We start from the raw sequence: 12,085 nt of genomic DNA on the forward strand, positions 1-12,085 counted from the left end.
CCCTTCTCTTCCTCCAAAGATTATTTACATCCTTGGTATTTCAAACAAAAGGAAAGAAAAAACAGTGCCCTGCCTTGGACAGATGACATTTCCAAATCAAGATTTTACTGTAGAGAAAAACATTTACTATTTGTCAATCAAGAGTATATCAGACATTGAAAAATATTTCATTATATTAAAGGGAAAGCCTGATCTTCTCATTTAACATTTAAGTTTGTATAACTTAGGCATATCTTGAGAAAAGACCATGTCTTAATGGCAGAGTATCTATTTTGCACACAAGTCTCGGGTTCAACCCCTGCCATCTTCGGGAAGGGCTGGAAAAAAACCTCTGGAGGACTGCTGTTGACAATAGTGTGCCAACGACACTGTACTAGATGGATCAATGGTCTGAGGCAACTAGGGCAAATTCTTATCTTCTGAGAAAAGGCCTGAAGTACCAACTCAGCCAAGAGAAGCAGAGGCTCTTCCAGTTGCATTGCTACTCAATTTGCAGCACCTCCTTTTAATTGTAACAGCCCAGAGATTATAGATAACAAGACTGGTTAAAAATAGATGTTAAAAGGAAAGAGGTGTGAGTGTATTGCACTGTGCGAAACAATGCAACTGCGTACTGATTCAAAGCAGTGCTGCATAAAAGCCAGACCTTTAAAAGAACTGACACACAACCTGAAATTACTCCGCATTTGTAATATAGTTATTTTAATGGAGAGGCATTGGCAATAATCCCAACACTCGTCGTGGCTGTAAAGAAAATACGAGTTGACAGTCTATACTGGAACAGTACTTACATTTAATTACAAGAGCGTTGGATATGTTTACAAGGAGAAAAACCACATTAAAACCTTTTCACCACCAACACCTTTGACTTTTAAGAATTCACGTTAACAGCGTCATCTGCAATCTGCCTAATTATCCAAACATGCTATTTAAAAGGTATGACTGGAACTAAAATGAAGAGCCAAGAGTAAACACTGAACAGAAGCAGAAGAGAGACAGAGTTCATGGGAAGCTGGGCGTGGCAGTTCTTAAATGTAAGTACTACACCAAGTGCTCCTGTATAGTTTTAAAAGGTTGTTCAAGCCCTTGATTTAACTGAGACAGTAACGGCCTATTCTATCCATTCGAGATTTAGGCATCTTGCTATAAAGGCAAACATGTCAGATGCTTCCTCTATAACTTTGGCTGTGGGCTTCCCAGCCCCGTGGCCAGCCTTGGTGTCCACGTGAATTAGTAGTGGGTTGGTTTGCTTGGGGCTTCGGCCTACGACATATTGTAGAGTAGCAATGAACTTCAGGGAGTGAAGAGGAACCACACGGTCATCATGATCAGCTGTTAGAAGTAAGGTGGCAGGATACTGAACTCCTTCTCCTTCCGGAATTTTGATATTGTGGAGTGGAGAATACCTGTTAGAGGGACACACATTTGTTGGAAATTTGATAAAATGCTACCAGTTGGCAGAAAAGTGGGAAAAGAATAAGGAATCCTAGGGGCTGGGAACATGATGGACTTATTCAAGACATTTCTATACCGTCTAATTATTTGCATTTGTAAGTGGTGTAAAACATAAAAACAAACCACAAAAAAATGAGACAACAGGACAATTATCACAAAACTGAATGCTATCTTAAAATGAGGAGGGAAGGAAGTATCCTCTGCTCGCCACTGCAGCGGGATCCCGCCATCGTCGTCTGTAGGCATTCACTCCATAAGATGCACAGACATTTCCCCTTACTTTTTAGGAGGTAAAAAATGTGTCTTATGGAGCGAAAAATACGGTAAGTCTTCATCACCTGCATAAAGTTGAGCAAGGAGGATGGTGACTAATCTCAGCTGGGGAGGTTTTCCACTGGCCTGGGCCCATCACACTATATGAACGACTTCTATATTGAGCTGTGCATCTGAGCCATGGGGGACCACCAACAGAGATCTCCCCAAAGATCTCGGTGTTTTGGTCAAGATATAATGGCTAAGGCAGCCCTTAAGATATCCTGGAGCCATGTTGTTAGGCTCCTTGTAAATTAATGCAAGAACCTTGACCTGGCCTTGGTGACACATGGGGAGCTAGTGCAAACGTTTAAGCACCCAAGTTATGTGCTAGTGCTCTGAGAATTAGTTCTTGTTGAGGAATGGGATATCTGGATCTAGAAAAGGAAGGCACACGTGGCCTACTGACATACTCATTCCAATCCAAGAGTTGGCAGGAAAGGTTGAAAGGAAAGGGACTCCTTTAATTTTATGGTAGTTTCCGCCTCCTCCCTTTTGTGTGTGTATATGGCTGAGAACAAGAGGAGGATGTAAGCGTACACAGGGCAGTTAACTTGGGGGTTAAAGTGGCAAATTTTATTCCAGGGATTGCTAGGAAATGACACTGGAAATAAAAACTGCCATTATTGTAGGGCTCTATGGCAAGACCAAGGGACGCGGGTGGCGCTGTGGGTAAATCCTCAGCGCCTAGGACTTGCTGATCGCATGGTCAGCGGTTCGAATCCCCGCGGCAGGGTGCGCTCCCGTTGCTCGGTCCCAGTACCTGCCAACCTAGCAGTTCAAAAGCACCCCAGGGTGCAAGTAGATAAATAGGGACCGCTTACTAGCGGGAAGGTAAACGGCGTTTCCGTGTGCGGCTCTGGCTCGCCAGAGCAGCCTTGTCACGCTGGCCACGTGACCCGGAAGTGTCTGCGGACAGCGCTGGCTCCCGGCCTCTAGAGTGAGATGAGCGCACAACCCTAGAGTCTGTCAAGACTGGCCCGTACGGGCAGGGGTACCATGGCAAGACCACATTTCAAAAACTCTGTTCCGTTCTGATCACCACATCTCAAAAGGGGAAACTGCTTATGATCACCAGCTGTTCAGAACACTTTGTTGGCTTTCATAGCTGATTAAAGGTTGTAGCCAAAAAACACCCCCTCCCCATGGTAAAACAAAGTGGAGTTAAAATGTTAGCTGCATTTCTAACATATTGGGAATACCTTTCATATTTATTTTGAAGTAATTTCTGCTGATCATACAGAGTTTATCTCCAGGTCAATGTACTCAGAATTGCAAGCTAAGCTATCTACATGTGAGAAATTTACTGAACTCAAGAGATAATGTATAAATGAATGCATCCTGGATTTATGATGTCACTTAATGATGTGATTTTCAATTATTGAGAGAAAATAAGGGGTGGGTGGGAAACAAGCAGCTTCTATATTATTGTTATTCAAGAAGGCGGTGGTGAATATAAACTAGGAAAAACAAAACAAAACTTTACTTACTTGTACAGCCAGGCAAACTGTTCTTTATAATCAGAGCAGCCAAAGTCTGTTGTCCAAGCATGACCAATGGTGAATTTGTGGAATTTTAACATGTCCATCACTCCTACTTGAGCAATAACACAGCCAAATAGATCAGGACGCTGATTGGCACAGGCAGCTGGAGAGTGGAGGAAAACACCCAACCCAAATTGAATCTAATGTTTAAAGCAGCTAGCAGTGCTAATATCTACAAGTAGCAGTTATAAAGATAGCAATCAGAGGATGTCAACATTTGAAACATGTAAGGGCAAACCTGCATGGGCACAGATCAGTTTGTTGATTTAGCACTAAGGGAGAAGTTTATTAGGGGGGAAAGAGGATGAGATGCAGGAACACCTGCTTCCATTCTGTGGGGAACTGGAATCCATGAAGCTGGCTTTATGACAAAAAAAAATCTGCATGTTTTAGAACGGGGCCATTGCTGAACTTAAAGGAAGGAAGGGCAATTTCATGCAGACAAGGAGCAACTGCGGGATGGTGCAAACTCTTCCTCCATCTGTTCCAAGGATGGGGACCATGTGGCTTTCCAGTTGTTGTCAAACTTCATGTGTTTGGCCATCCAGTTGTTACCCTATTGACTTTAATGGCAAAGTTCTGTGGAGTCAGTCCAAAGCAGTGCCGATAATCAGTGCTGCCTTTTGTATGCTGAGCTCAACAAGTGAAGCATTGACACTGAACAGCCATTTGAAGAGGCTATTATTAAATAGAATTTGTCCTTGTGTTTCCCAAGGACTTGAAGAGGAAGAACTTGAAATAGAAACAAAAGATTAAGGAAATGCAGCATTTTTAGAGAAGCAAGTCTACTGAGAAGAGAGGGGTTAAGGGCCTTCCAAGATTTCAGACATTTTTCAATGGCTGGTAAATAATTTAACTGGAACTGTATGCTCAGGTTCCGGGGGACTGATATTGGAGAGTGTCAGAGCAGATCTAAAGGCCCACAAGCCATTTTGCAGACCAAGAATTCATGAGGTAAACACACCAGTACACAGACTCTGTTTTACTGAAATTAAAACAAAAACCTGAGACAGTCCCAGATTGGTTAATTTTCTCAAAATGGGATGGAATGCAGGGTCGTCAGGAAGAAAAACACACTTGTGTGAGCAGTGGGTTTCCTACAGGCATCTGGGTAGCCACTGTGAAAACAAGATGCTGGACTAGATGGACCATTGACCCGATCTAGCAGTATCTTCTTATGAATCAGTCCCTAGTTATACACAGCTCCAGGGAAGCATTCATGCCTTATCACAAAGAATATTATACACTTTAACAGTATGAATGTCTCAGGTGGAAGGGGAACAGACTTCTTGGTACCATCAACATGGTTTTGGGAAGGAGACGGACTTGGCAAAAGATGACTGTTTTGAGATAAGGCTCTTGTATTAAGAGATTTGTCACACTAATTTTGGAACTGTTTTCTAAATGAAGCCCTAAAAATTCTGCCGTAGGCTTAAAAATGGTGAGGTTGTGTGGATTTGGGGTATATGCTACAGTCACATTTCAAATGTAATTCTATGACTATGCAGTTAGACCCATAAGAAATAAAGAAAAACTGAGAATGGAACTCAAAACTGTAATGCTTAAACCCAATTAGTGCCTGTTGTGTATGTGCTGTTCTAGCAAAGAGCCACTTGTTTTGTTTTTAAAAAAGAACACAGTGTTCCACTGTGCATGAAAAGGGGAACAGGTGATAATCTACCATTGCCGTATCAAGACTTTGGTCCTGGATAAACGTAAGGACAAAATACTTCAAAATAGGAGAGTGTGGGCTGAAACAGATTTAGTGGCAACTAGTGATGCAAAAGTCAGCTCTGACTAGCTATTTTTTGATATGAATTTGCTCTTTCCTTCCCTAACTAAAATGAAAAAGTGTTTTGTATGAAGTCAGTTCTACCCTACAGGAAGAAAAAGACAGATGCCTCAGTGCAGTAATTATGTGTGCAGCTCATAAAGGCAGATGTTTTCTTAAATGGCCAATTGGTATTCTGCAGGCCTAGACAATATTTGGGTATTGCACTAATTACTTCAGTTTGTTAACAAATGGTGCAATGTCCAACTTGTGTGGGGAGGGAAACATCCTTCCAGAGCTTATCCTCTGAGTCCTCCATTTACATGACATTAAATTCACTTAGCTTTGTCATTTTTTAAAAAGGAAAAGGAAGCAGACAGCCTCTTCTTACCCACTAAGAGACCCCCATTTGAACCTCCATTGATAGTCAGTTTCTTTGGAGAAGTATACCCTTCTTTGATAAGATACTCAGCTGCACACTGAAAGTCATCAAAGCAGTTTTGCTTATTGGCCAGGATACCACCTAAATGGAAACGAAGAAAACAAGATAGTTAACCCTTTGAAAACACACAGATACGCAGACTTTTGATATTGCCGATTCAGAACATGTACTCTAGGATGTATGTACACACAAGAACTGCTTGGATTGAATTTTTCAGTTCCACAAGTATTTTAATAATGTATGCAGTTGAGGAACACAAAAAAAATAATGAATATCACGTGCAACAGAGACTTCAGAAAATGGTCTTGCCAGTACCTTTAATGCTTTCAGAAGGCTTGAATAATACATACCTATGCGAAAGACTTCGGGGGGGGGGGGGAGGAAGGAAGGAAAGAACAGACCAGGTAATGTTCCTAATAACTGATCGCTGTAGATTGCAGACAAAACGGTCACGTGCATTTCTGACTGAGGTTTGTCTTAATGGGAAATCGACAGCATCCAGCTCATTTATGGTATTTTAAGCTTATAGGCTTATAAAATTAATAGTTTCAAAAAAAAAAAAGAGGTAAATGAGTGCTTTTCTTAAAACAATAAATCTTTCATTCATATGGTGATCAGGGCTAGAGAAATATATCCTCCTTTTGAGATCTAGCATTTATCTACCGCAGATCAACACAAAACTTGAGGTGCACAGCTAAAGGTATCAAAACAAAGAAAAGCACAACACTATCACAGACACAATTGTATAGGAATGAAGAGATGTTTAAGAACTAGTGTGCTTTTTTGCCGTGCCGCAAGATCTGTTTTCTTGCCTACCCTCCTGCCTTTCCTTGTTCCAAATCTAGCAAACATTTTATTCCTTCCTTTCCATTCAGTAGATAGGTTTTTTTCAAGTTAATAAAAATAAATAAATCAGGTGGAACAAAATAATTTTTACTGGGCAAGGCAGGTCCCTTGATTTTCATCAATAGTATACCCCTCTTTGATAAGACAACAGCATACTTCAAAACAAGTGAAATCCATATTCACATCAAGATAACAATACAATAAAGCTTCTTAAATCCATGGGCAGAAAATGACATTATGCATAAAGGCTTGGATCCATAGTGGTCTTGCATGGGCAGAAGACACTGAGTCACAAAAGGTGCCCTTCCTTCTCTTCCTGCAGCACCTGCATGCCATCCTGTTCTATTCTGGAAAATCCTCCAATGCTTAGAAGCTGCTTGGGGAGTAACAAGCAGCTGCAATGGGGAGTTCTGCTTATACATCTTTGATCCAAGCCAAGATGTACAGAATTCATATACATACTTCACATAAACACACAAAATAATCAAGATTACAATGTTGGATCTGTTAGGATGTAGCAGTAAACTACAGTAAGCTATGAGAACAAACCAATACCTTGGACCCATCTGCTTCCTAGTCTCTACTTCTCTGATAGGACTGCAAGCAAAAGATCAGAAGATTTCACTTCTATTTTCAATTAGCCCAGTTCATCCTTAAGTTTTTTGTGGTTAATCTATGGTTTGTTATTATGGTTAATCTATGCTTTATTGAAATAAGCCAGCTTCATAAATCAGGGTTTTAAGTTGGCTTATTTCAGAAAGCCACAACCACAGTTTGTTCAAATTAATCAAAAACAGAGGTAAAGATTGTGCTCGCTTCGGCAGCACATATACAAAAACAGAGGTAAAGATTTGCAGTTTCATCCCTAACAGATGTGCTGGAGGAAGAGAGAGTACATAAGGCCGCAGAAAGTTCTCATAATGATAAACCATAATTTATTATTACATCCTAACGTAGGCAGTAAATTTTCTGGATCATAGCCACGAAAACAATTACTGTGGCTCAATCAAGGCAAATTTCTACAAATTATAGTGGTTAATATAAGTTAGGGTTGCCATATTTCAAAAAGTGAAAATCTGGACACAAAGGTTGAGGTGTTTTTTTAAGGAAATTCGGACAGGGGTTGCCATAAGTCTGGAGTCTCCTGGACATTCCAGGTGAAGCTCAGGCCACAGTGCCAAGCTCCATGAATATCAGTAATAGCTGCCCATGACACTTAAGAAACAACAGACTTCAACCTAATGCCAACACACAGTCTTGTGTGCAAATGAAACAGAAAAACCAGAGCCCTCCCACATAAAGGTTAACTTAATTAAGAACTCGTTAAAGGTCTACATCTAATTTCCTGTTATTGAAGGGCACTTTGTTTTGGGGCAGTAATACTGCGTTTTCTCTTTCTGAAAACCCCAATTACTGGGAAACACTCCAGACTACAGAAGCAATTAAAATAATAATGAGGAACAAAACTGATGCAGCAATGGAGAAAATTTTAGTAAATTAAGAAATATGGACATTTTCAAATAAATTTGTGATGGCGTTCCGGAGTCAAATTAAGGTAATAAAACAAAAACAAAACCAGACCTCTGCAGTGGTTTAGCACGGAGACATGCAAACATTTGACATGTGGAAACACAATGACAGTGCAACCCTGTACATGACTACACTCAGAAGTGAGTTCTGCTGAGAGTTGTATGTGTCCAGGATTGCAGACTGTTATTGAATAAAGCACTTTACGTATGTTCTTGCACCAAGGAACTCTTACCTTTGTGCCAGGTCTCTCCATATTCACCACCTCCTCTGATATTAGCCACAGCTAGAATGCCACCCAGGTGTCTTACAAAAATGAGTCTTGATACACTGCAAATATATATATGCAAAGACAATTAATTGGTAAATACTTTCAGCGCTTGGCCTACGATGCTCAAAATGTAGCTGGAGGAGGAATATGTTTCCGTTCATAGAATCAAAGAAATGGAAGGGACCCTGGGAGTCAACTAGATCAACTACCTGCGATGCAGGAATCTCAACAAGATCATGCATGGTAGATGGCCATCCAACCTCTGTTTAAGAACCTCCAGGGAAGGAGAGCCCATCATCTCTCATGGAAGGAAAGAAAAATGAGAGATATAGGAACATAGGAAGCTGCTTTATTCTACAGGTCCATCTAGCTCAGAATTGTCCACAGTGACTGGCAACAGCTCTCCAGCATTTCAGACCAGGTTCTCTCCTAAGTCCTACCTTGGAGATGCTGGGGATTGAACCTGGGACTACCTGCATGCAAGGCAGGTGATCTGCCACTGAGCAGCAATGCCTCCATTTAGACAAGCAGCTGGATTAGAACCAAGCCACTTCCTGGTTTTCCTACAGCATATTCTACGACGTCAGGGGCTCTGATGTATGGCCCAGGGTGCCAGAGATTTCTGCAGTGGTGAGGAAGGAAGACACAATACCTCCCATGGGCCCTTGGACACTATCCAAGGGGTCACAGGAATGCAGTCTTAAATGCTATTCAGTCTTCTTTGGACACCTGAGTCCGGCTAGTTTTCCAAAAAAGACAGGCCAGGTTAATTTAAAAAGCCAGAAGATGAGTGATACTGAGGGAACAGAACCTTTAATGCCATTTTAATTCACAGGATACTGCCTGCCAGTTAATGATCCCTTTTTGGCAGGAGGTATTTAGATGTTCTAGCTCGACTCTAGGAAACTGATCTCAGTTTCTTCTTCTTCACCCAACTAATGTTTGGATAGTTTCCTGCAACTTGGGCACAGTAAGTCCAACAGGAAGCTTGGCTGCACAAGATGTGTTTCTTTTTGGTAGTTATGAACACCATACACGCCAATTGGGGGAGCAGTAGAGGGTGGGAGGAAGCCCTGTGACACGAGCAGAAGTCCTTGCATAAGCTTCTGCTGATGTAGCTGGTTAGCTGAATCTGGTCCAGAGTCTTTTTTTTAAAAAAAAGTGTGCATATTACTGTATCTGTATGTATATGTATGGCCCTCAAAACAAAGGCTAGGGTGCCCCCTTTTGATGTTCTTGTTTTCCATTAGCCAGCAGCTCTATTTCCACACTGGCTTCCAGCCCTTAGACCACTTACGGGGAACGTTTGTTAGTCCAGATGTTGGTGATGCTACAACTCACATCAGCCCCAAGTGAGCATGGTCAAAGGCCAAGCTTCCTCACCCAGACTGTATTGTGGTCAAACACACCACCTCCATTTGCCAGCATTCTACATCTACACTGAGCCAACCTGGTAGCACTAAGACTGAAAGGTACAGGTGAGCTGCTAATTAATGCTTCATGTGCCCAAAGTGACAAAGATCTTTGACTTTATAAATGTGGCAGCAAATAGTCTGCGACACAGCGATGCACACGAGAGACACTTACACACATGCTGCACACACTGTACTAAGATCACTGTGTGCACCAAGATGATTTTTTATCCTAAAGCTGAGCTCAGTGATAAAATGGGAAAGGTCTGAAGCTTATATATTATGCAAGTGGTTGTTTTTTTTAAAGTCCATTTAAGCAGGCATTTTTGGTTCTCTGCTTCTGGACTTATGACTCATTCATTTGGGCTTTATTGTCAGGTCACATCTGCAAGGTACATAGCTGAGTGACTGGCTGCTGAATAAAAGACATGACAGCAAAATATGGAGAAAGCCCTTGGGATGTTGAGAGGATAGTTCTCCCCTGGTCACCTGTTCTTGGAATCTTGCAAAGAGCGTGTTCTTATTTCAAGTGTTCTCTTCCATGGTACTGAGTACCTAAGAGCCATCTGCCAGAAAATACCCCCTTCTTCAAAGGCTGACCTCTTTTTTTAGCTGCTAAGTGAACACAAGGATCTGGTGGGGGAACACTCGAGGCCTGAAAACTTGAACTTTTGCATTAAAAAACTGTCCACATTCCTTGCAAAGGGAACTTCATATCTGAACTTAGAATAAAACAAGTTAACTATAATAAGGCTTAAAAAAAGAAAGAATCAGAATTGTGTACAAACGCTGAAAATAGCAAAGTTTTAGGAGTAAATGGAAGTGAAATAAAGGGAAGAGAAGGGTAAGAATAACAGGCAAGTAATAGTTGTGCATAGACGTAACAGTGGCTCTTAATTCAAGTCAGCAGAGCAAGAGATTGTCTTTGCTAAACATCATTGCCTGAGAGCATGGATCTTAAGGCATGGAAGGATTCAATAATTTCAACTTAATGTCACCCCCATGGGAGATGTATAAGAACCTATTTGTGACATTTACAACACTGTTCTGCTAGCATCCTGGAAATTTAAGTGAAGCTTTTCTCCATTTATTTTTTTATTTTCGAAATGTATACTTGACCTATGGCTCAAAGCAGTTCTCAGGGCAGTGTAGAGGTACTACTTAGGGCAGAGCAGGGTTGGCACCCTCTGCATTTGCTCTCCTAAACACACAAAGATCATCTATGTAAGAAAAGGAGTGTCACCATTAGACTTGTAGTTTGGTCATGACTTTCAAGCTAGTCATGCCGGACGAAAAATAAGAACTATAGGCATGTTAAATGAGACAACAAAAGGTGGTCAACAAAAATCTGAAAGAAGAAAAGAGCCAGTAAGAGGTGACAAAGCAGGCTGCTTAATTAGCAAATGATCACTCATGTTTTGGGAACTCCCTTGACCTGGGTATTTCCACTGGGTTTAAGTTTCAGTATCAGTATTCATTGGCTGCAAATTCAGGCTATATAATACACTTCACAATTTCTTAACATAAAATTACTGGCGCTATTACTATTCTGACAAATCTTCATAAACACCCCATCTCTGCTTACCTGTAGCTTGGTGTGATTGATATGTTGAAGCCACCATAACCATAAAGGAAAGCAGGATGAGACCCATCTAATTTGATTCCTTTTTTGTGGACAACAAACATTGGAATCTTAGTACCATCTTTGCTGGGGTAGAAAACCTGGGACAGAGAAAAAAATATATGTGTATCATTGGTACAGTCAGTCTGTTTAGATGGATCTTAGCCACAGGCAACCATTCTAATTTACAAAGGAAAAGTATGGGAAATAGAAATAAATAACATTTTGACTGTTAGGAAGTTGAAGGATGCAAAAATTATAACACAAGACAAGCACTGCTAAATCAGACCACTGAGTCCAGTATTCTGTCCAACCAGACGCCATCAGCAATTTTTAAGTCACCCATTGGGGAAAAACACTGTTGTAAGCCACTTTGGACACTGTTCAAAAAAGTGGATATAAATCAATTAAATGAATGAATGGAGCAGAGTGGGGGATGATAGTTTTCAGATTATATTCCAAAAGATTGCTTGAACAAGTGCTTCTCTGAAATCCAAAACAAATGAGAACAAGGGGGGCAGGCTTCACTACAGAACTGAGGCTCCCACTGTAAAGGCCCTGTTCCTAGTTAGTATTAGTTCCTAGATAGTATTAGTTTATAGCAGGGGTGGGGAACAGATATTATTGGACAGCAACTTCCCTCATTCTATACCATTGGTTGTGCTGGCTGGGAGTGATAGGAGTTGGAGTCCAATGACATTTGGGGGGCGGGTACAGATTCCGCTCCCCTGCTTTACAGGGAACTGATACCTAGACTAGAGGCTCCTCTGCTTATATTAATGAGCAATAGGATCACACATAGGAAGAGGTGCTTCCTAAAGCAGGCAAGATCCAGGTTATTTAGGGCTTTAAACTGAGCACCTTGAATTGCTAACTAAAATTTC

At 41.1% G+C, this 12,085-nt stretch overlaps 1 protein-coding gene across 1 annotated transcript in view; it reads right to left on the reverse strand.

The window, feature by feature from the left end:
- Positions 1-675: 675 nt before the first annotated feature.
- The window catches only part of PREP (prolyl endopeptidase), a 62,130-nt gene continuing 50,720 nt past the window's right edge, over positions 676-12,085 (reverse strand). The window contains exons 11-15 of the mRNA XM_083608331.1: positions 11,166-11,302; positions 8,133-8,227; positions 5,474-5,605; positions 3,258-3,414; positions 676-1,406 (exon numbers count right to left, since the gene is read on the reverse strand). Of these exons, the coding sequence (XP_083464457.1) occupies positions 1,112-1,406; positions 3,258-3,414; positions 5,474-5,605; positions 8,133-8,227; positions 11,166-11,302 (816 nt within the window). The 3' untranslated portion in view covers positions 676-1,111. The remainder of the gene's footprint in view (positions 1,407-3,257; positions 3,415-5,473; positions 5,606-8,132; positions 8,228-11,165; positions 11,303-12,085) is intronic.

Source organism: Podarcis filfolensis (genome assembly GCF_964270895.1).
Source record: "Podarcis filfolensis genome assembly, chromosome: 3".
Classification (NCBI taxonomy): domain Eukaryota; kingdom Metazoa; phylum Chordata; class Lepidosauria; order Squamata; family Lacertidae; genus Podarcis; species Podarcis filfolensis.